This window comes from Myotis daubentonii, chromosome 5, assembly GCF_963259705.1.
Source record: "Myotis daubentonii chromosome 5, mMyoDau2.1, whole genome shotgun sequence".
Taxonomy (NCBI): domain Eukaryota; kingdom Metazoa; phylum Chordata; class Mammalia; order Chiroptera; family Vespertilionidae; genus Myotis; species Myotis daubentonii.
In genome coordinates, this window is record NC_081844.1 from 57,549,930 (window position 1) to 57,575,235 (window position 25,306).

General features: G+C 41.3%; 1 protein-coding gene across 9 annotated transcripts in view; it reads left to right on the plus strand.

Annotated features, from left to right (window-relative positions):
• Positions 1 to 25,306, plus strand: part of NR3C2 (nuclear receptor subfamily 3 group C member 2) — a 295,026-nt gene that overhangs the window by 212,400 nt on the left and 57,320 nt on the right. For all 9 annotated transcript variants that reach the window (XM_059697882.1, XM_059697880.1, XM_059697885.1 and 6 more), the window contains one exon: positions 525 to 641. In XM_059697882.1, the coding sequence (XP_059553865.1) occupies positions 525 to 641 (117 nt within the window). The remainder of the gene's footprint in view (positions 1 to 524; positions 642 to 25,306) is intronic.

Genomic DNA, 25,306 nt, shown 5'->3' on the forward strand with positions numbered 1-25,306 from the left:
AAACATATTCCCACATGTGAATGTTTTTCCAGTTTCGTCAGCAGAATGGAAGTTAAACATGTGCAATAATTACTGTATAATTTGAAAGTTTTCTGGTTGAAATCACATTTGTAAACTGTTTGTAGGCATGGCAGATTAAACAGCTGTGGCAGGGCCTTCATTTAGATCAGTGTTGTTGTGATCCCTGCATATAATTTGCATATCTGAAAGCTGCATGTAGCTATCAAAATATTTAAACAATGGGGGAGAGCAGCTCTCCTTATATGAATGAGGACCTTTTGGAAATGAACAAACGTAGTGTTAATCTGATCATCTGTAATCCAAAGTCTCATCTGTGTTCAGCTGACCATCCCTGTGCCTGTATTACCCATAAATCCTGTTTCTCTTCTGCTTCTTTGCAAAGGAGATTTCAAGGAAGGAAAGGGGAAATTTTATATTCTGAGTATGCTGAGTATGCATGTTAGTAATTTATATCATTATAATAATCTTTGTTTTAATAGTTGCTTTTTTAATTTTTTATGCAGGGCAGCACAACTATTTATGTGCTGGAAGAAATGATTGCATCATTGATAAGATTCGACGGAAGAATTGTCCTGCCTGCAGACTTCAGAAATGTCTTCAAGCCGGAATGAATTTGGGAGGTAAGTTTTGTGTTTTTTAGTTCAGTAAAAATTGTTACTTTGTAATATAATACCACTAGGCTCTATGTACTCCCAAAATTTAAGATGAACTGACATAGAGCAAAGATTTCCAAAACTCTAACAAGTTCTGTATTCATGCTAAAACATTTTTGGAGAAAAGTATGTCTTAACAGGAGTTAAAAAGAAGCATGTCATGTGGCGTTGGTTCCAGTGATGTTTTCACACCTGAGTTTGCCAAGGTTTCAAGAACAGAGCACATAACCAAACAAAAATGAATGACACTTCATAAGTATTGTAGCTAACAGTTTCTGTTACCACATCTGCTTTAAATAATGCATACATGTGATAACATTAACCAGATAGGAATACATTCCTAACTCCTGGAGTAAATGTAATAAAGGAAGACTTATATGAGCAAAACTTTAAACTGTTATAGGAGCTCACCAAACAGAGGTGGGGAGGAGGTAAAAGACGAACCAAACACAAAAGTACATACATTCATGGATGTTATTCAGCAGAGGGCTCAACCTCCTAATGGCATCAGTTTTCCCTAAATTAATTTATGCATCTAACACAATCCTAGCAGAAATACCAGTGGATGATTCTGAGCTTCTAAAGGACAGCCAGAAAAATTCTGGAAAAGAAAAATAACGAGGGCAACTAGCTCTCCCAAATGGTTAAACATATGATACTGCTACAGTAATTAAATAGGCTGTGTATTTGTTTACTGATTGTCAACAGAAAGTCAAGAAATAGATTCAAATAATATGAGAATTTTGTGTATAATAAAGTTGGCATTTCAGATCAGTGGGGAGAGGTTAGATTATTCAACAGAAGTTATTGTGACAACTGGGAAGCCATCTGGAAAACAAAGTTGAATCCAAACTCTTACTATCCACCAAAATAAATTCTGGGTATTTCAAAGATTTAAACTTTGAAATATAACTACAGAATTACCAAAAGAAAACATGGTTTTAAAAAAATATATATTCCCCAAGTAGAGAAGACCTTTCTAAGTATTTAATAAACGCAGAAGCTATAAAAGAAAAGAACCGAAGAAGTCACCACTAATTGCCAAGTCAAATATTACTGCAAATAGTGGCTGGTCCAGAGAGGCCCAGGCCAGTTAAGAGGCAGAATGCCTGCTTGAGAACCCTTGTTCGGCCACTTTCTAACCATGTAACCTCAGGCAAGTTACCAAGTTTCTGTTCATCTATCACTTGCATCGATCACAATCAGTGGTGTGATGGGTGATGGTAATGCTCATTGCAATTTCTATAGCACTTTCACACATTATGTGGAAGACAGTATTTCCCCATGTTTTGGTGATGGTAAACCTCACGTGCTTAGGGAAGTTAAGTGACTTGCCCAAAGATGCCCAGCCAGTAAGGTGATGAAGCTGCATGGTGGATCTGTGGGCTCCTGGTCCGATGTTTTTGGTATACCACACAGCTCCCTTCTAATAATCCAAATCATCGCAGGTGTGGCACAAAAGATCGCCTTCTGGAGCAGGTGAGTGGGGATCAGGAGACATTAATACTTTACCATCTGAATGGCACAATTGTACAGCCACTGGTTGTAAAAGGAATTCTAAATCAAGTTCGTCAAGTCCAACATCAGAGGTCTGGTAGGATGTGACACAGCATTCATGTGATCTGTTGTTCGTTTCTGTACGTGTGGGATATGTCTGGTTGGTTTTAGTAAACCATTTTGATAGAGAGAAAGCTTGCTTTGAATCTTGAGATCATTGAAAGTAGTGAGTCAAAACGGACAGAGTGGAAATTAATATTTATGAAAGTAGTATTTTATGTATGGTCAAGTTATAATTTAACCACTTCTGGTTCATGGATTAAATAATTAACTTTTACTAATTATCCAGTTGCAGTAACATACGTTGTCATTTTCTTTTTCCTTTATCACTTATTCTGAAGCCTCTCTTTTAGTTTCCAGTTAGGCCAAAAGAAATGCTAGCCATTTTATTATATTTTTTTAAAAGGTAATGCAAAGTTTAACCTTTTAATGCAAAGTGATTTTTAAAATAAAAAAAATGTGAATTAAAACCTTTTCAGACATGTTCCACTATCACCCCTGCTTTCCCAGCAAAGCAGAGCTGACCAGTCCCTTCTCATCCAGCCCTCTCCCTGCCACCTCTGGGGGGTAAGGCAGACGACCACACACTATAATACTGGGGAGGCATTTTCTGTTACTGAATGATCCTGACTCCCAGAGCAGAATTAGCCAAACCCTTCTAAAGACCTCACAGGTCCCAAACACTTTAAAATGCCATTTTCCCTATCCTGTCAGCTGGTTAGAGCGTAATCCTGCCCATGCTTCCAAAGCAGGCTTCCTTTAGAAAGTGCAGGCAGGGGAAAGAGTGATAGGTTTGTATTCCTCAGAAAATAAAGCCATAAATGTGCCTCTTCCCTTTTGTCTAGATCCACTACCTTCCTCCCACAAGTACTCTTCTTTTCTTTAAAAATCCTGCTGAGCTTTAGGCCGCATACAAAGGGAAATATAGCAGGAGATGTGAGCATGTCAACAGAGAAATGGAAAGGAAAATAGCAGCTTTTCTGGCCCCAAGCTGGGCCTGCCATTCTTAGTATAGCCCCTATTAGGAGATCTAAAAAAAGGTCCTGGTTCTGTATGCAGGAGCATTAACCTCCTTCTCCAAAGGAAGGAGTCACTTTACTGTTACATGCCAGTATCCTGAAGAGCATGATCTAGTCATGTCTTTTAAAGATTCTCCTAAAAAATATAAAGCACAGCCTAAAAGCTAAGAGGCCCTCAGATCAAAAATTGGTCCTTTGGTGTGTTTCTGGCTTGTCTGTACTTTGACCATAGAATGTAGAGGGGATCTTAGAGGTGTTTTTGTTTTGTTTTGTTTTGTTTTGTTTTGTTTTGTTTTGTTTTGTTTTGTTTTGTTCCTATTCCAAGCCTCCCATTTTACAGCTAAGAAACTTGGAATTCAAGATCCTGTCACTAGAGACCTGAAAAATGCATTGTAGTCATGGTGACAGGATGATTGCTAGGCTTGCTGCAGTGATTACATTGTCAAGTATATGAATGTGGAATCACTATATTGTACACCTGAAACTAATAGAATATTGTATACAAACTATACTTAATTTTTTAAAAAATTTTATAAAGGATTTTCATTCAGTGGCCTTTCCACTTTTTCAAAGCACCTCCCCATGTCTCATTTTTCACTAGATATTCTAAGAAGTCCATTTTTACATTCCTTTAATGAAGATGCTAAAATATTAAAATCTTGCTTCCTGTAGCTTTAAAAAATGTAGACTTCAGAACCACAGGATAATCCTAATTCTGGTTCCAGTGTACTTCCATCACATACCTGCAGCTTTCCTTAATCCCAGCAACCACTTTTACTCAGTTTACCTGGAGCGTTTCAGCGGGGGTGGGGAACCTTTTTCCTGCCGAGGGCCATCTAGATATTTATAATACCATTCCCGAGTCATACACAATTATAAACTTAAAAAATTAGCCTGCTATCGTTGGTCAAGCATTTAATTAACTCACCCCTAACGCCTTGGCAGGGCCAGACCAAATGATTTCTTGGGCCTTACACAGCCTGTGGGCCGAACCTTCCCCACTCAATTTATTGGGTAGCCAGATCGGGTCCGCCCTTTCCTCTTGGAATGGAACATGTCATGTGGAAAGAGAAAAGGGTGTCAGATACAGGAAGGAGTAGCCACAGCAGACATCGTGGTTGCTTTTTGGGAGGCAGAGAAAAGGCAACTAGGTTAAAAATTGAAGGGACACAAAGCTGAAATGCTGGGAGTCATTCAAAGAAACAGACACTCTTGCGCATTATTAACAAGAATGGAACCACAGAGAGGAAAATATTTAGATGAATGGTCATCAACATAATGCAATATTAATCAGCCAATAAAATCACAGCAATGAAAATTCATAACGACATAGAATACTTTCTGGAAAACCAGTAATAAAAAATTATTTTGGTTATTATGTGATTACAACTATACATGAAGAGACTCACGTGAGTCAAAAGATGAGAAAGAAATGTTAAAATACACAAAAGGATTGTGTTAGTGAGGATTATGGACAAGGCTTTTCTTCTCTTTTTTTCTAGTTTGTGAATAATATGAACATGATTTTTATGACAAAATTTAAAGAAAATAGAGTTCATAATTTTGGACAAAAGAAAAGGGAAGCAGAAGATAACTAATAGTGCTGCTGAAAACATAAAAGAATTAGAAAAAGTAAAGAATTAGACATCCGAATAGCCAAAGGAGTAGATTTTCCCGAACAGGAAGGAGTGTTTGGGGTGTGGGGAATAAAATGATTGAGACATCAGTAAGTCCCCTGTTGCGAAATGCTTTAAAAACTGAAATGAAAAAGTAAGTGAAAAACAAATGACCCAGAGACCAAAGAGTGACAGAATCATGACTGACATGCCAAGCGCAGAGAGAAAGATCTTTTTACTTGAAATTGGCTTTATCTGCCAGCAACTTGCTGCAACTGGTTGGCTTGGTCACCTGCAAAACTTGGGCAGTGTAGGTCTGGTGAGAGAAATTACAGGATCAACTCCAGTGAGAACGTAGGTTTAATATCAGAAATCAAATAAAAAAAACAATTTTTGTATCTCTAAGGGTCTCCTGAGGCAGGATATACAGTAGTCTGTAGAAGTTTGGAAAGCCCAAGTGTAATGACTTTTGTGAAGAAATACCATTCCCCAGATATTTTTTCTTCCTTTCATTCCTCTTGCTTCTAGGCAGTAAGAATTTCAGTGGGACTTTTGAGCAGGAAAGAGGAGGGGGAAATAGCACATTTGTATAAACCGATGAAATTATGTTTTTCAGAATCTCCATATATAAGTTACGCCGCATTAATTGTCATAGTGTTATGATTGGATTAAGCAACTGGTATTTTTACCCTACAAATTTTATGGAGGAGAGTTCAGAATTGGTGCCAAAGCAGATAGAATTTAAAGATGTTCTTTAATTCTTCAATTCCAAGTCATTTTCTTCCTTTCAAATTTTAACTGTTATGATTATAATTTGCAGTCAATATGTACATTTGGTTTTTATCTGTTTTCTTTGAAACTCTGATTGATTTGGTTTCTTATCCTAAGACTGTGACATCTCAGAACAGAAGCAATTCAGGCCTTCTGTGCAGAGGGCCATCCTCCCTAGAGTGCATGCATCTGTGGGCACACTCCTCAGAGAGCTGACTCAAGCAGGCTGCCATTCTTGGGGCTTTTAGAATACATAACCCAGGGATGCTGAAATGTTCTTCTTGGGCCTCAGATATTCTTTGGTACTTCGATTTTTCCTTTAACTTTTTCATTTGTCATCCCAGTCTTACTTCCCAACCTTATGGATATCCTGTTATTTGGCCTTGATGGTCTCAGGACACCTAGAGTCAGAGCTTTACTTTCTCAGTTTTCTTGTCGCTGGTCCATTGGCAGCCTTTTACCTCCACACAGTCCCCGATGTTCTCTGTAACACAAAATTGTTACCTAACTCTCAGGTGAAATAATGGAGCTGTGTGGTTTTGGTTTTGTTTTGTTCATGGCATTTCACATCATTGTTACACTAGAGGGCCGGTACACGAAATTTGTGCACGGGGGGTGGGTCCCTCAGCCCTACCTGCACCCTCTCCAATCTGGGAGCCCTCATGGGAGCCCTCTCCAATCCGGGAGCCCTAATGGCTTATGCCCACTCCCCAAGGTTCCCTGTTCTCTGCAGGGCCTGGCCGCTCTGCGCCCACTGCCCAGAGGCTCTCCGCAGCCCAGAAGCCCTCCCTGTGTGTGCGCTACCCAGAGGCCCTCTACTGCCGGGGTGGGACATTTGCCTTGTCGCCACGGCGACAAAGCAAGCATTCTGCCAGGCCACTCATGCTGCCTGCTCTCAGCGGCTGCCCCCCCAGGACTGGGGGACTCTGGCTGGGCTGAAGGGACTGGCACCACCATCTTGTGGCTATGGGCGCTGCCATCTTTGTGACGTAGTGATGGTTAATTTGCATTTTGCCTTTGTATTAGGATTCTTTCAGGTCACTTCAGATGATAGAGTTTGGGGAGGGTATAAGACTATTGTTAATTTCGCAGATTTTGTGAAATACTGAGATGTCATTTAGAACACAACAGGTTTTCAATTTCTAGAATTTTTCCGATATTTTTTTCTCTTTTTACCTACTTCTTTGCACTGAGCTCTCTCCTCCCTACCTGGTTTCTTTTGCTTATACCAGGTTTTCACTCTCCTGTTTCTACCTACTGTCTTCTCTTTGTCTGTCAGCTTCAATGTCAGTGTCCTGCATTCAGACTTCCCGAGAGAGGGTCAGGCCAGTGGGTGGGCCACTGCAGAATAGAGCTTCTTACTGGGTTGAGCCCTCCAGGGCATACCAACAAACACCTGCCTTTGCCTCTGTTGCCCTCTAGGCCCCTGTGCCCACGTTGTAGGTCCTTGTGGTACAAACTATGACCTGTGCCAAGACACACGTTGACACCATTTTTCAGAAAGGAGCTCTAAGTATAGGTAGCAGTCAGAGAGATAATAGATGCACCTCCGGGATGAACTCATAACAGTTAGTCATGTGTTCACTGTGGAGCATTCTTAAATCACAGCAATTGTTTCAAGCCCAGATTTTTATTCACATGTTATAAGTTGTCCCTATATTTAGAAGAAAAAGGTGTCAGTTTTTAGTAAGCAGATTGACAAAGCAAAATAATAGCCTTTCATGCTTCTTGGATCAGAACGACTAAGGCTTTATTTTAGAATTCAAGGCTTTTTGATATGGCTACTTTGAAAGTACACAAACCAAACCAAACTCAAAAAGCATGAGTAAAGCAAACCTTAAGCTTTTTTGTAATCACCAATTAATGTGTCGATGGACATTCTCTTATAGAGCATATCTCTGTACTTGAGTTGTTCTTTCCCTAAGATTGTGGATGAGGGGTGAGGAATATGGAGATATTAGGAAAGGAGAAGGAACCACTTATAAGCAAGCTGCCTAGGTTTACCGCCCTCAGTCATCTTAGGACATTCTAGGGGAAATCTCCCTGCCTATCCTATAGGACTCAGTTGTCCTATCTACCTCAGACTCTGATGTCCCAAAGTTATAATCTCTGAATTCATTTACTTTCAGTTAACAGACCTGTCCACTGGGGAGTGTACAGCTCAGGCTTTCTCCATTCAAAAATCTAGAGACTAATGATCTGCTGTGTGTTGGCTTTCTGAATAAATATCCTCTTCTCTCCATTTTCTCAGTAAAATACTGGGATTGTGAAGATGGGGAGAGGCAGCTATTTATGTTACAATAAATCTTCTGTTCTCACCTCTAGCATGTACAGAAAACCATTCAGCTAACTTTCTAACAGTCCTTCAGTCTCTGATAGTAAATATGTATGATACTTAATACAATTAGGGTCTTTTAAAGTGATGATTTTGGGGCGACAGATAGCATACCTTTTAAAGACTAACCCAGTCTTACTAGGTTTTAAACATATTTTTAATCAGCCCTGGCCAGGTAGCTCAGTTGGTTAGAGTGTCTTCCATTATGCCAAGGTTCTGGGTTTGATCCCAGTCAGGGCACATACAAAAATCAACCAATGAATGCATAAATAAGTAGGACAACAAATCAATGTTTCTCTCTCTCTCTCTCTCTCTCTCTCTCTCTCTCTCTCTCTCTTCCTTCCTCTCTCTCTCACATCAATAAAGAAAATTATTTTAATAATTTTTTATTGATTTATCAAATTATAAAAGACATCTCATCACAGTGATTAAAAAAAGAATGTAAAAGTTCTCTGTAATAAGTTGGAAGAATAAGGATGGGAGAAGAGTCAAGATATTTTCTGAGCCCTTTATTTACTGATTCAAAAATAATTTACATTTTGACAGAGAGGCTCTGAAAAGCTGAACTGGCAGAGCTAATATAAATAGCGTCTTCAGAATGTGATGCTTCATTATTTTGATCTGTCAACAACAATATAAAGGCAGTTGCTGAGTTACATCATAAAAATAAGGAACTCCAAAATGTAATCCTATATAATAAAAGAGAAATGTGTAAATTGACCATTCCTTCGCTACGCTCACCAGCCAATTAGGAGTGAATATGCAAATTAACCTGACAAAGATGGCGGGTTAATTTGTATACACAGGCACTGGGCGGAGAGCAGAAGCAGGAGAGCCGGCAACTTGGGGGGACATGGCTCTCTCGGTCGCTCCCTTGGGGGGACGTGGCTCCCTTGGTCGCCAGATGGAGAGCAGAGCAGGAGAGACGGAGGCTTGTGGGGCTCTGGCTCCCTCAGTTGCTCCCAGCGCAGGGAACACCAGGAATTCTTGGAATAGTAGTTCTGATGGCAGCCCCAGGACCGGAAGCAGAAGCCCAGAGCACGGGGAGCACCAGGAATGCTGGGAATCTAGTCCTGGTGGCAGACAGATCTCCTAGACACTAGAGCAAAGTGAGCCTGGAGCAAGTTACTGTTGCGGGGGGGATGGAGGGAAAGCAAAGGTGAGAGACATAAGTAAAATCAGAGTGTCCAGGAAAAATTAAAGGGAAGATATCCTAAAACTTCCAGGAAATCTCCACCAATGAAGCAAAGAAAAAAATAAAAGCTTCTATTATTCTGTGAGCAACAAACCAAACTGGGTTGGGGGTCTCAGACAATTCACTCATATGATTGTAAAGACAGACAGAAACTCCCAGATTGGAGAGGGCTCCCCTGAGGGCTCCCATATTGGAGAGGGTGCAGGTCGGGCTAAGGAACCCCTGCCGCCCCCATGCACGAATCTTCGTGCACCGGGCCCCTAGTTGTTCTATATTCCTCCTTCAGTGTTTTATGTCATATTTATTTTGAAAGCATATGTGAAATATGTTTAAATACTGATGAAAATAAGCATTCTGTTACTATGTAATATTATGCTGAGATTAATTTTATGTGTATAGGAGGTTGTCACAGTGTTTAAAAAGTGTTCACTCATCAATTCCACATCGATCACCACATGCCTCTGAAATTCCAGGTGTTCCGTGTGGTGTTGCCAGTGTAGTGATGATGAAGCAGGCACTGGCCTTGTTTTAAAAGATCTAATCTTTAAGAACAAAGAAATGTATTTAGAGCCATGTAGGCATTGGACATTTAGCAAGTGGGTACTTAAGCTCACCCTTAGAGTTGACAATGGCCCAAATCCCCTGAGTCCTTTCTCTTGGTTTTTGAAGGGTATCAGCAACTTCTTGACTTGAATCTATAGAAACAGGGCGGTGGCACCTCAGGATGGCTCTTTGTGCCCCTGTCCCCTGATATTTGGTTGGTTCATCCTGGTTGCTCCCTTTGTGTACTGATCCCATCAGATGGCCCGTGGCATCTACCTGTACTTGGGTAGGACATTGTCTGGGAAGGAGCAGCTCTGCTCCGTGAAGTCCTGCAGAGGCCATGGCTCCTTCCTGATTGCTCACCTCAGTTCCAGCTCCAGCATCTCTCCACAGACAGAATCCTCTCCCCGAACTTGGACTCTGAAAACCAGCCCTTCATATTCTCACCCCAAAATTGATTGCAACTTTCCTATAAAGATTTCTGGCCGCCTTAAGAGTTTTTAAAGTCACTGTAGTCTGAGGAAGACTGAGGCAGCTCCGGTTGACCTCCTTGGAATGCATGCCCTGTCCTTCCCTCTTGCCACTTTTGTAACAGATACTAGGAAATCTCTGTGAAGGACTTGCGACTCGGAGGTGACTTTGTAGCAGCCTCCTTTCTGTCATCTCCTTCCATTTTTAATCCACCCCAGCAAACTACTGTTTCCCTAGAAACTTCAGAACTCATCTTCAGCAGCCACCAGAGAAACCAGTAGAAACTCATATGAATAATTTTTTTAATGTTAGTAACTGAAGATTCCTTTTAACATAGTTTTCTTAATCTAGCACTCTTCAAAAAAGCCATTCTTAATTCTAAAATTATACTGATTCATCAGTGAAAACTCAGTTTCCTCTTAATTTGCTATATAAATGAAAGGAATTACATGTTAATTACTTAGAAACATTTGATACGTTAATTGGCTCACTTTTTAAATGTATTTTAAAGCAAAAACTTAAATCCCATAGAGCAAAAACTCTTTTCTATTCTGTATGTACTCATATGTCTCGATAAATGAAGTTGAGTCAGATTAGAAAGTTTAAGCCACATTCGAAAGATTACACCTGAGAGTGGTGGGAAGCCTGGGCGGACTGTGCAGTTAAGCGGCCCTGTAGGACTGTTCTCAGTTCTCACTGGGCATCGGATGCGCCTGTCAGGGCTTTGCCTTAAGCACACTCACGATGCCTTCCTCCCTGAGACTCTCCTGCAGTAAATGGGATTGGAAGGTGGGCACCTTGGCTTTCACAAAGTGCGACCTGTTGTCTTGAGTGCACTAGAGCTGAGAATCCCTGACCCGGTGGTTGCTGTAGCATCGGCAGCAGTTTTCTTAGGATAAGAGAGCATTTTTGTTTATTTTTTAAAAGCCCTTTCGTTTTAATTTTTTTCCTATTTAATGTTATTTTTATTTCTCTCAAGGAAATCGCTAATCAGCATTTGGTATTTCTTCATCAGGAGACGTCTCCTAAAAATGATATTTTAAGTTAATATATTTGTGTTTTCTTGCCATACAACATAGCTTTACAAAGGGCCAGGTTAGCTTTTAGCCTATTGACAATAATAGTTATGATGCAATCCCGTTAGGTATCTTTGACAAGCTATACATTTAAATGCTGCAGATATTTGGAGCAGAGTGTTCAAAGCTGAAAGAGGAAGGTGTTTCCTTATCCTCAGAGAGGACAAGTATCAGACCATGACCCTTCATTTCTGGGTGGGAGCCTAGGGTGGGGAACAATTTTGAAAGAAGACTGAGCAGGAAAAGAAGGGGGCCCTGGAGAGGTTTGTGATCTATTATAATGGAGGAAGCAAATTTAGAAATGCCACCCTAAGAGTACCCACTCCTGTTTGCTTTCCCTACCTCATACCCTGGACGCGTGTAGACATTTGTATGCAGTGGTGAGAGGGGAGAACAGAGAAAAAGGTGCCAGGGTTACACCTTGCCATCCCCCATCCCCCCCCCCACACACACACACACATACACACACAAGGTGCCCTGGGCCCTGGGCCTCGCCCTGGGGGTCCTCTCTCGTGCCTGCAGTCAGTGGGTTAGAAGGAAAGGAGAAAAGTCTGTGTCTCCCAAGTTGTCAGGATGGGTCTCTCCTCCTCCATCCTGTTTGTTCTTCAGGGTAAATGCGTCTGGACCCATTTCTCATCCTTGCTCAGTAGATGGTGTGGGTCACTTTTTCAGTGAATGTTAATGGTGACACTCTTGTTGGCTTTCTAGTTGTTTTATGGTTAAAGCAAAGTCCTTATCAGGCTTTCAATATTATGTAAGACATTTGATTAAAATACTCTGGAGTTAAAAACAGATTCAAAATAAACTGAAAAGAGCTTGCTTTGACTTTATTTATTTACTCTAAGGCTCTCTGAATGTCCTATTCCCAAACAGGCTTTTATATCTACTATATTGATTTTTCTAAAAATATTTTATTTAGTTTTTTAATAAAATCAGAAGCCTCCCCTTAGGTTATTTGAAAATAAGTGGGACCCTATGACTGAACATAAAGCAGTGAACACAATGCTGGTTTGATTTCAACTCCCACACCTCCCCCTTTCCAGCTCTACCTGCTCCCCTCCCCTTGAAAGAGTCTGAGCTTCTTATGGGATCATCCTGTGTGACTGACTAGTTAGGCCACCTGCTCTGCTTTCCCTACCCTCTGCCCGCAGCTTCTCCCGCCCACAGCTTTCTCTGGCCCAGTGATGTGGGCAGCTTCTATCAAGTCAGCCTTGCTGGTTGAGTCGCAGGGCCCCCTTCTCAGGGACAGCAAAGGCCTCTCATTTGCACCAGGTATAGGAAGGCTGAGAGGGAGCCAACCATATTCCTATGGGTATGAGCCTCCTATTGCTGCTATAACACAGTACTACAAGCTTAAAAAAACACAAATTTATTTTCTTAGAGTTCTGGAGGTCAGAAGTCCAAAATGGGTTCCTGTGAGCTCTAATCATTGTGTCAGTAGGCTGTGTTTTTTCGTTTGTTTTATTTTTTTGTTTTGGTAGAGTCTCAAGGAGAGAATGTATTTCCTTGCCTTTCTGTCTTCTGGAACCTGCCCACATTCCTCGCGTCCATCTTCATAGCCAGATTAAATGCAATGCTCCTGTCACTGCTTCTCTTGTCTCTTCTCCATGTCTGCTTATCCTGCACCATCTTTCACTTACAAGGACCTTTGTGATTATATATTCAGAATCATTACCTTATCTGAAAATCCTTAATTAAATCTGCAGAATCCCTTTTGCCCTGTAAGGCAAGACATTCACAGGTTCTGGAAATAAGGAATGTCTTTGGGGTACCATTATTTGGCCCATCATACTATGACCTATGTTCAAGAAAACATATTGCCAAGCTGGCATTTAGGATGCCTTTCTGATTTGGGACCGTGGTCTGCTCAGTCACCTCATCCCCCTCTCTCCTGATCCCTGCCCCATCCCTCCTGTTCCTAAAGCCACTGTGATGTCTTGTTCACAAACTTCCAGCTGTGCCTTTGTCCTCACAGTTCTTATATGGACCACATATTCCTCCCCTGGGTTGAGTTTCTATCAGCTCTTCCAGACCTACCTCAAAACCCTCATCACCTCCACAGTCAGGCACTCCTCACAGATCAGACTTACACAGAGGGAAGAGCTTTCAGTCCCTAAGGTGTTACGCAGGCATATAATTTATTAAGACTTCTCCTATAAAGCTTTTTATAGCTTCCTTAGAGGAAGTTAATTAGTACCTCTCCTGTGCTTCCAAAGCCTCTATGGTATCACTTATCAGGTTTTATTATAATTATTTGTTTATAGTTATTTCTTACGAAGTAGTCTTTGAATTTCTCAGGAACAGAGGTATTCTTTTGTATTTATATTTAGAGCACTTAGAAAGTAGATGCTTAATGTTATTGAATGAAAGAATGAACATGAAGTTTAACCATGCTCATGTATTACTAAGCCGAATTTACCAAAAAGTTTTAAGTTTAGTTATATAGTTACTAAAGTCATAGTGGACTTTGTTTCCAAAGTAGTTCCATAATAGAGTCCAAGGATGATATTTTTTAAAGTTCATGTATAAATATTATTTTTCCATCGTCAGGAAGGTGCAGTTTCCAAAACATATAAGAGACTCTTGATCTTAATATTGGCTTAATATAGTAAAATTTGATAACTTCTTAAATGATATTACAGACAATGTTTTGTATATCTCTTCATTCGTTGATGAGTAATTTAAAGTGATATTTGGACTTCTGGATTATGCTTATGTAACTGCATTTTTTTCACCAGAATAGGAGAATGCCATGCATTTTGGGATAGCTCTTGCTGCTGTTAAGGTGGGAATGCTATCCCTGGTCTGATGGTTTGTGGTGAAGCATCAAGTTCAAGGTCAGGTCAAGGGAAGTTAGGATGAGTTGACCTTATAAAGGGCTGGAGGAATGAGCCTCCAAAATAAACAGGAAGTAATGAAAAGAAGAGAAATGAAAGGAGTAAGGATTAAAATAATATTTGGTTGAAGAGCTTAGAGGAGTGCCACACTTTTAAGAGGATTACTAACAAAATTAGTGGAATCTATGGTCTCCAGAACAGTTGTAAACCAAGGTCATAGCCAGAGGACATATGCAGACCAGGTGTGAGAAGAACCTGTCTTTCCAAGAACTTCATCAAGATTGACAGAAAAGCTCAGCCCATGTTTGGGTGGCCCATTGAGTAAAGCGGAAATAAACATGCTGAGTTCATGACCATCAACACAAAGACAGTGTTCCAGCCCTATTTCTGCGAAATGGAGAATCCCACCAGCTGAAAGGGAGCATGTTCTTCAGGAGGCTCTTCAGGATCTTCGTCATGTGAAAAAAAAAAAATAGGTGCCTACATCGCTGAACCCTCACCACCTCCACACTCAGGCATTCCTCACAGGTCAGACTACATTCATGATGGAATTAACTTGGTGCAGTTTATACCTGGAAATTCTTTCAGATTGTCATCATGTTTAATTGAACACTGACATTCGCTAGGTACAGGGCTACCTACCATTCATGAGACGGGAAAAGGGAGCAACCTACGAAGATGAGAAACGAGCTGTAAACCTAGGGGCGTGGACCTCTTTCCCTCCAGGTGGTGTCAGCAGGACGTCGACCCTGGGGAACAGTGCCAGCAACACAGGAGAAGAAAGATTAACCTTTGGGAAGGCCCTGTTTCACACAGGAACACATCTTCTTTCTAATGGATGCCTAGTAAGGAAGCCTATCACATGAAGCCCAGCTTGAATTTTAAAATGGGAACGTTGAAATCAGGCAGTCATGACTCACTTTTTTATGAGTGTAGTAACATACAGGATATGCACTTGTCGGTCAGTACACACACCCTCTGGGTGTGGTAGCATCAGTCCTTGGCTGTGACTAGTGGATTGTAAACCTGAAGTTACGACTAGACCAAACCTCGGGACCTTCTCTAGGGTGCTGTATGTGTTGCCTGTAAATTATGTGTGTAGTAAAAAAGTGTGGCACTGATCATGAGATGTGGATTTCTAGGAAACTAAAGGCAAATTTCAAATATATGGACAGGTTCTCATCCTTTACAACATTGATGACGTATATAAGGGATTTTAGTAGAATTCGCCTGACTGTTAGGCATAGGGGGACAGTTCAGGGCTTCATCTATGGGGAGGAGCTCCTCTCAGCTCCAGCCATGTGTTGTCATTGGGGAAAACAGGCAAATATTGCCAGATTTTTAAGATTTCTTTCTGAGCTATGAGAAATACAAATTTTTGCATGAAATACGCCAAATTCTGAAAGATGAAAATGAAGTTTTTAAATTATCCTTAGCTCACTTTCCAGTTTATGACTTCTGCTATCAAGGAAACTCACTTTAGGAGCATAATGATTATGCTTCTTATTTCAGTTCTCATTTTATTCTTTTTAATATAAGTCTAGGGATTTAATTATCTGTCTATCTTAGGCTTCTTCTTTTTATCAACTTCCTTAGCAGAGACCAGTGGTCCTCAACCAGGGGCCATTATACCTCCAGGGGGGTCATTTGGCAAAGTCTGGAAATATTTTTGGATGTTACAACTTCAGTGGGGAATGCTACTAGTATCTAGGGAATAGAGAACCAGGGATGCTGCTAAATATTCTACATTGCAGAGGACAGAACCCAGCAAATGTTATCTGGCCCTGAATGTCAATAATGATGAGTTTGAGAAACCCTGGTGTAGAAGATACTTTTATCCCTGTTTATAACTCCTTCCTTCCTTCCCTTCCTACCTCCTTATCTTTCCTAATGTAACCTTTTTCCAGGGTCTCTCTGTCTCTCCCCCTTATTGTAATCTCATTCAGAATCTTTAGGTTGGTTCTCTATTTCAGAATGCAGAGGGGGACATCACATGGGACTTTGTTAAAAATGAAGACTTGCAGCCTCCATTTGTAGATATTCTGATATCTAGATTTGGGGTGGCCCCCAGATAATTCTAAGAAAGACCAGGCATAGAGCACAGAGAATTGGCAGGAGAGTCTTTGTTTCATAATCTCTGGCCCTGTACTTGTCTTTGCTTTTTAGGTCTTTTATTAGTTGAACTCTATTATATCATTACTTTTATTAAGCCTTTAAAATATACATGGCTTTTAATAATTATTTATACTTTGAGAAATAATATGTATTTAGGGATAAAGCTTTGAAATTATATATAACCATATTTGGACCTTGTAAGTATTCCAGTTAGCAGCATAGTATATCTGATAAGTGTTTCTTCCCCGAATTTCTACTCTCTTTCCCCCACTTTTTTATACTAAACTACTAGTAGCCCATCGCACAATATTGCGTGCAGTAGGCTGCCCACCGCTTCCGCAGGAGCTGGCGGGAACCGCAGCATGCTGCCAGGAGCCGTGCTGCTTCCACGGGAGGCAGGAGGGACCCATGTTCATTCTGCGGGAAGTGAGAGGGAACCGCACTGCTTCCATGGGAGCCGGGAGAAACCTGTGCCGATTCCGCAGGAGGCGGGTCCACCATCTCCTCTCCGGGCCTGCGCTTGGCCATGGAGGCTGCGGACCAGCCCCACTGTTTCTGTTCATGTCCACTCTGGCTCCAGGGGGGCCAGCCCAAGCCGGGCACGGAGACGAAGCAAGCATTCCACCAGGCTGCTCACGCTGCCTGCTCTCAGTGGCCGCACCCTCCCCCACCCCCCAGGACTAGAGGACTCCAGCGGGGCCAAGAGGACTGGGTGCCCCCATCTTGTGGCTATGAGCACCACCATCTTTTGTGACAGAGTGATGGTTAATTTGCATATTACCCTTTTATTAGATAGGCTATGTCTTCCTCATAAGAAGCTGGTTGATAGTGGGTCCCTGAAAATAACAGATTAAAAATTTGTTTTTTGAACATCTGAACCATAAAACTCCCTGGAGATAGTAGTGAATGCTATGTACTTGTATCATGAAGGCAAACTGATGAGGGCAGTTCTAGGTACGTAGGAGCCATTCCTACATATGCTACCTGTTACTGAATGTCTGTGTAATGTCATGACTTGAAATCACAGGGCTTTGGTAGGTCTGCAGCAGTCACTCAGTGTGCTCTTGAAATTTAAAATTAGAATAATACATGGTAGTTATTGTGTCATTTATTAAGGTCTATCATATCTACTGTCATTACAAAAATGTAGATGACCTTCTACACAGGTAAGACCACTCACAGTCATACAGACACCGGTGGTCGGCTAACCAGCTTGCCACCAAGAGTCATGGATAACTTTGTTATCCAACTTTGATCACTTCTCATGGTAATCCTAAAGAAACTATTTTGAGGAAGCTGGAATTCCATTTGGATGGCATTGTGTTTACACAAAATTAAACAGATATTAAAATGGTTGTCAGATGGCCTAGAGAGAGGTCTTTAGCCTCTCCCTCATAATTTCCATCTAATGCCTTCCAGCCTGCTATAAATAAATAGAAACAAATGTTTCATTGACCAAATGTGTTTTCACGGGTTTGCCTAAGCTGATCCTCTATAAAAATTCTGATCCTGGCACTGCTAACAGGCCATTAAACTTGAAATGATGAGGCTGAGTGCATATACCATCTTGACCAGTGAGAATCCTGGGCAAGCCAGTTTATCTTTTGAGAACTTTATTTCCTGTGACTTAAAATGAGGACATTAAACTGTGTGTGTGTGTGTGTGTGTATGTGTGTGTGTGAGAGAGAGAGAGAGAAGGGGGGGGGGTAGGTGTCCCTTCTGGTTCTAGAAGGCTGCTCACAATGTTGCTATCAAAATGTTGAATTGATGACACTTATTTGGGCCAGGAGAATATCACAGCTTTTCTTTGCATCCCCACCCATTCCCCAAGGATGGGCCAGGGTCAAGGGCAAGTATGTTTCCTGTCATTCCAGCCACAAAAATTGTCCCATGCTGACGTTTCTCATTCAGTGATACTAACTGGATCCTAAGATTAAGGAGGCAGCAGAGTGCCTCTTCCCTGGATTCTATCTGTAGAGTATGCTTCTTCTCTGAAGTCAAAGAGGTAAAAAGCTGCTTGCTTTTTAGCTTTTCCTTTTTCCATCTCTCTTTAGACTCTCTCAGAGTCAGAAGTGATAGGGCTGCCTGCCCTCTAGGACAGGACTTGGCTTGCTGCTTCTTAGAGAATGCCTGCTATCAAACTGAGGCTGGGTTGAGCCTTGGCTGGCCTTGTTTTTCAGGTAGACTAGCCTGGCTCATTGGCATTTGGAATGAAACCTAATATGCTCTCTCTCTCTGTTTCCCTTAAAAGCTTTGTTAGAGAATGGTCATCACAATAATCCAACCAGTTATGCAAGGTCAGCAAAGCATTCATATAATATTTATTTATTTGCACTTTTCTTTCCCTTCATTCAATAGGCACTTATTTAACACCTACTGTGTGCCATGCAACAAAATGCTTAGACAAATTCTAAGCCTGATAATCTAAAAAACAAATACAGAGTACATCATTAAGTTGTGCATGGTCTTATGATCTTTGTTTTCTACTATCATATCTGTAAAGGGGGAATATTTGATTCTGAAAGGGAATCTCTAATCCTAACTATGGGCCCAAACAAAATACCATTAAAGAATAAAAATTCTATACAGGGATTTCATCCCCATTCATTTATGGAGGTTAAGAATGATTATGGGGCATGGCTGGCATGGCTTAGTGGTTGAGCATGTACCTATGAACCAGGAGTAATGATTCGATTCCCAGTCAGGGCACATGCCTGGTTGTGGGCTCGATCCCCAGGGGTCATGTAGGAGGCAGCCGACCAAGGATTCTCTTTAATCAGTGATATTCTATCTCTCTCTCTTTCTCCCATCCTCTCTGAAACCATTTAAAAAAAAAAAAAGGCACCACTCATTCTTCAGAGCTATGTATGCAAGTATTAAAGTCACAGCACGCTAGCAGACTGTGTTTTAAATGAAGGGAAACCTATCTTTGGGACAGAAGCAGAATACTAATAACAATTTGTGAGAAGAAACAAGTAACTGTTATTGTTTAATCTCCTTATCGTAAATGGAAAATTATTAACAGTGTCTTAAATGTGAATTGTGGAGTTTTTCCCCAAAGAAAGACTTTCAGAAATGGCCCAGTTATCCTTCCTGAACTACTCGAGTCGTCTCCAGGAGAACTCCCCAGGGCAGCTCATCCCAGCTCTGATGGAGGGCTGACTTGTTTCCATCTAAATCTGTTTCCATACCATATGGGAAAGAAAACTGCAGAACACTAAAAGTAAAAAGGATTTCATGGTTATATATCCTAAAAGTCTCTTTTTAATGAGTTAGCATCCTATTTATTAAGAACTTAATTCTCTCTTAGACCTTTTTTCCCCCATGTAGCTAAATAATATAAATTTGAAGAATACTTTTGAAACTTAAATGGAAAGCATATTCTTCTAAGGATGTTATTCAGCCTGCTGTGCCCAACTAGCTTTATGGGAGTCCCGAAGCTCTGGCATTTGCAGGGAGGCCGAATACCGCATGAGGGGCAGCAGTCCCCCTTCTCACCAGAGCTGAGAGGTCAGGCAGAGTGTCTGCCGGGTGTGGCTCTGCTCACCGCCAGGCCACTGGGAAGGTTCCTCCTCAGCAGTGACCTGGGACCTGCCAACATCGGACATCACCAGAGTGCCTCAAGATGTCTCCGCACCAGCCCAGTGTACAAAGAAAAGCCAGAATGAAAACCCAAGAAGCAAACGCAGGAGAAAAAGCCATTTGGTTTGGCTCAGCTTTCTCTAGGAGTTTCCAGAGCAGGTCAGCCTGTATCCTGAAGAGATCCCAGCCTAGAAAAATAACTTAACTTTTCAAGTACATGCATCATTGGCTACTATTAATTCTTAAGTTAGACTCGTTCTAATAATGTCAGTGAAGTAAAATGTGGGTAAAAAGTTTTTAAATAAAGTAAAATAAGAAGGAGTAATATTTATTTAAAATGCATAAAATCTATCAACATGGACCTTTCTTTTTCCCCAGACCTACTTAATTACCATCCTCCCCACCCCCAACATGAATGGCATCTTGTTGACTCATTAACATGTGCTTATTATACACATCCTTTTTGATGTTTGTGTTAGCTTCTAACCTGAAGATTTTTAAAAATTCTGCTTGGCTTCTTTTGTCTTGCTTTTGGAAAATGTTCTGAATACTAGAGTAATAGTACACAGAAATACAGAATATCTCCTGTGTCATACAAATTGTGAGAAATAAGTTTTGTATCAATTCATGGAATTATTACTTGATGTGTGGTTACCTGGCTCACCAGTTCTTCTTAGTACCTAAGCAAAAATTTGAATAATTTTTAACATTCAGTTATAATCTCAACATTGGTAGTCTCAACTAAAACCTAGTCAATTTACTTTTCATATAAATATCATGACTTATAACTTTATTTTATTTTATATCAAATATATTCCTAAATAAGTTTTTTAAAAATTAAAACTATGATGAAGCTCTAAGTAATTATTTTACAAAAGAATATCAAGCTAAGGGGTATGAAATATTTTGAAGAAAATTGGTATTGGAGATAAAACTAGTCTGTATATTTTTTCATTCCACTCCATAGTTTTTTCTTTCTTATGTACACAAATGCTAAGCAGGAAAAAAAAAATGAAATTGAATTTAGGCAATTTCTTTCATTGCGTTAGAATTCTCAGACACGTCCAAGTTGTAAGGTCACTGGACAAAATTAAATGGGCCAAGACGAGGAAACCAGTGTGGTAAGGTAGCAGCAAACGCTGAGAGGGAGAAACAGAGTAATTGAAACAGGCCTAGAAAGTGACGTGCACACAAATGGTCAGCATTATCTGTTAGATGTTCATAAGAGCTTATTTAAGGAGCCTTCTGCTGAAAATGTTATAAAGAAAAATGTCATGACCTAGTGTAAATGACTTCTTAATATATCTGTTGGGTAAACTCTGAAATACAATATATTATGTATGTAAAGTTGCTTAAGGGTAGGTCCTGCTTAGCCCACTTGCCAGTTGGGGGAGGTAGGCACGGGACCCTTCCTCGGTTTCCTGCCCAGCGTGTGCTCCAGCATCTGAGGAGTTCATTTCGGCCTGAGCCCATTGAGGATCACACTTGGACTTGGGAAGGCACAGTAAATTAAGCTGGGTGCTTTGGTCTAGTTCCGGGTCACTGCCTTTTGACTCTTTCTCATGCCTTGTTCACCCCTTGACCTTGTTAGAACAGTAATGTTTCTTCATAAAACATTCTTAATGAGACTATTTACCTTGCATAGCCAATAAGATCGTGCTTCATGTAATAAACTCTCTGCTCAAACATATGCCAGGAGGGCAAGCAGCTCTTGCAGCTGTTAAAGAATTAACTTTTTAACGGAGGGAGGGACCTTTTGCTGGGCGGCCACAGCTATTTTCATAGTGTGTATTTTCCTTATTTTAAACATACTATAAAACTAAATGAAGGCTTTTCTCTCTCTCTTTTTGGCTTACTTGTTTGTGTTTTGTTTTACATATACTCATAGTATAGTTATTTCCAAAGAATAGGCATTTACAAAGCAGGTAATTTGTACAGTTGACCCTTGAACAATGAAGGGGTTAGGGGTCCTGACCCCCTGCACAGTTGAAAATCCACATATCACTTTTGACTATTCAAAAACTTAATTACTAATCGCCTAACATTGACCAGAAGCCTTACCAATAACATAGTCAATTAACACATATTCTGTAAGTTATATGTATTATATACTGTACTAGAGGCCCAGCGCACAGGTAGGGTCCCTAGGCCTAGCCTGCAGTCAGGGCCATCTGCCCATTCGCCAGTCCCCAGGCCAAATGCCGCCTCTGCTGCTGGGGGCGGGTAGGTCACAGGCGTGCCCTGCAGCTTCCGTCAACACCACAATTCCCAGCAGCAGCAGCAGCAGCACCCACGTGAGCAGCCCCGAGTGGGCAACACGTTCTATCAGTGGCCGGCCCAGCCACGTGCATGGAGGTGAAGTCACCAGCACTCGCTTTCCTGCCGTCCTGAGCCCCCAAGCAGCTGGGGATGAGCTGTGGATCCCAGTAGCCTGACAGTCAGCCCGGTCCTCCTGCCACCCAGCCGCTTCCCTGTGGTTCCCCATTAGCCTGCAGGCAGAGGTGGGGGTGTAGGGGAGGAGGTAAGGGAGGGGAGGGACCGAGTGGTGGTCAGTGCACCTCATGGTGACTGGTCGAGCGATCATTCCAGTTACACTTATGGTCCCTAGCCTTTTATTATATAGGATTATATAGGATTCTTAGAATAAAGTAAGCTAGAGAAATGAAAATGCTATTAAAATCATAAGAGAAAATTACATTTACAGTACTGTGTATATTTATTGAAAAAATTTGCATGTAAGTGGATCTGTGAGATTCAAACTCATGTTGTTCAAGGGTCAACTCTATTTTCTAAAGAATTATCATTGGGTTTTAAAAATATGACTGCCCTGGCCAGTGTCAGTGGTTAGAGTATCCGCCTGCGCACTGAATTCAATTCCCTGTCAAGGCCACATGCCTGGGTTGCAAGTTTGATACCCAGCCCTGGTCAGAGTGTGTGCAGGAGACAACCAGTTGATGTGTCTCTCTCATATCAGTGTTTCTCTCTCTCTCCCTCCCTCACCTTCACTCTCCTTGTCTCCCTCCCTCAACCCCCCTCCCTCCCTCCCTTCCACTCTCTAAAAATCAATGAAAAAAATAGCCTCAGGTGACAATTAACAAAAACAAAATAAAAAAAATATTTATATATTTTTCTGAAGAACTCAATATTTGTAATGGAGCTTACAAACTTTATTTTAATCATAAGTAGCAAGTTCTTCCCCAAATATATTCTGTTAATTTATACAGACTGACTGGTTTGATTTCTTCCTTCTTTGGTTTCTCCTCCCATCAGAATTAAGGTGTCATAACAGGAGCAAAAGCAAAAAGCCTAGGTGATCTTATACAGCAGTAGCCCCTGAGTACACAGAAGTTGAGTGTTGTGCCAGGGAATTAGAACACATCCATTGGGACAGGTTGTTATGCACCTCCTATTAAAAATACTAAGTTCTTCAGTAGAGGTGATCCAGTGGTAACCTTGCTGATAATTTAGAAGTCATTTGAGCTCTCGGTCCTGTTCACACCCTTGGACCTTCTGATTCAATGTCATCTTTAAGTGTAACGGGGTTTCTCTATTTTTTTTTCCATATCATTACAATAAGTCACCTTCTTTTAACTCAACCACAGTAACTGTAAGTATATCCTTCGGACCCTGTGCAGTGGTGATAACAGTGGTACCCACTCCTAGGGCACTTAGGAGGATTAAAGGGGATGGTATTTTTAAAAGATGGTGTCCTAGCCCATGATACACAGATTCTATTAATAATAGCTCTTTACTATTGCTGTTGTTCCCACTAATAAAATTATATAGGCTCAGGATTAGGAGAAACCATTTTAAATACAGAACTGAGTAAACAATCCTGTAACTTATAGCGGTGAAACTATTTATTAAAAAGGTGGAGTGACTGCGGGGGTGGGGGCTGGGAGGTGTTTTTTCCATGGTGCTGGACGTTCTTCCAGGCATGCATTCTGAGAGCCCCGTATTTGCTCTTTGAACGTATTTTGGAAAAATATTTCTAAAATTGTCTCTTACCAGACTTAGAAGTGTGAGGAATTTATTCCTGAACTAGAGAAGTTCCTTTCAGACAAATGAAAGGCGGGACTGTACCGTGGAGGTCTTACTCCCATCATAGGGTCACTGGGTCCCATTCTCCTGCCTTAGGGCAGGACCACACTCAGGCAGGCAGGATGTCTGTCCCACTACTACTTTAGAGTTTTTAGAAGAGGATATTACATGTTCTTGCCAGTAATGCATTGCAGGCTCTCTCTAACTTGTTCCAGATCACTTGGAGGACATTATCCCAGTGTCGGATCTAAATCCTGTCTTCTGCCCTTTGAACACGTTATATCTTACCTTGACTTCAGTGGAGATAGAAAAGAGATGCTCGCCATGATTTGGCAAATGCCTGACATTTTTGAAATTGCTGATTGGTTTCTCATATCCCTCCCCTTCTGCCCTAGGATAAGTCAGTCCATCTTTTTCCACCATTCTCTTCCAGAAGCATCATTTTGTCCAGAGCTTTGTGAGTGGAGGGTTGTCATTTTGTTTCTCCCTTTCGAGGTTTCCCGGAGATAGAGATGGGCACAACAATGGCGAGGCCCACGTAGGAGGGGGGCCATGTCACAAACCTGCTGGCCACGCAGGAGGCCTCAGCTGCCTCTGCTTCACCACGGCCTGCAGTTTTGCAGAAGCGGTGCCAGGAAGAGCTTTGGAATTACTGCTCAGCCCAGTGTCAGTCTCTTGATTTAATACAATCCAAGCTAAGGCTGCGGTAGAAGAAATCTCGGGCAGGTTTCTCCGTCACCCCAAGAAGCTGTCACCAAGAGGCCATTTCTCTGCATCCTGCTTCCTCTTCTTCTGAGATTCTTTCTTGCTTTAATGCCATCCCAGCCTGGCCAGAACTCAGAGACAGGTTGCCTCACCTTTAAAACCCTTGTCTGGCCAGTGTGGCTCAGGTTGAGCATCAACCCATGAACCAAGAGATCACCGGTTCAATTCCTGGTGAAGGGCACATGCCCAGGTCGCAGGCTCAATCCCCAGTGAGGGCATGCAGGAGGCAGCCAATCAATGATGTTTCTCTCTTATCAGTGTTTCTATCTCTCTTGCCCTCTCCCTTCCTCTGTCTCTAAAAATCAATAAAAAATATTTTTTTAAAAAATGTTAAATAAATTAATTAAAACCCTAGCCCAAAGGAACCCTCCCCACACACATTCTAATGTGTGCACACATTCCTGAGTCTGACTGGCATTAAAAGGAAAAAAAATGGAGGAAAAACTGTTGCTAAGTATTTGAGGAGGAAAAATATATATATATAATTACAGAAAATATGCAATCACGGTAATTATCTGTCTAGCCCCAGAAGTACCTCGCAGATGCATTTCGGCTTTGCCCCTTTCTGACTCCCTGTCTCCAGCAAGGAAGGTTATCAGGATCCGTCACTGAGGATTGTCTTTTAGAACCGTTACTTTCTCTGAAAAACCAATGGACCCTATTGCAACTCCCCAAGATTCCCTTTGGTCTCTCTGCTCAGATTGGCTGC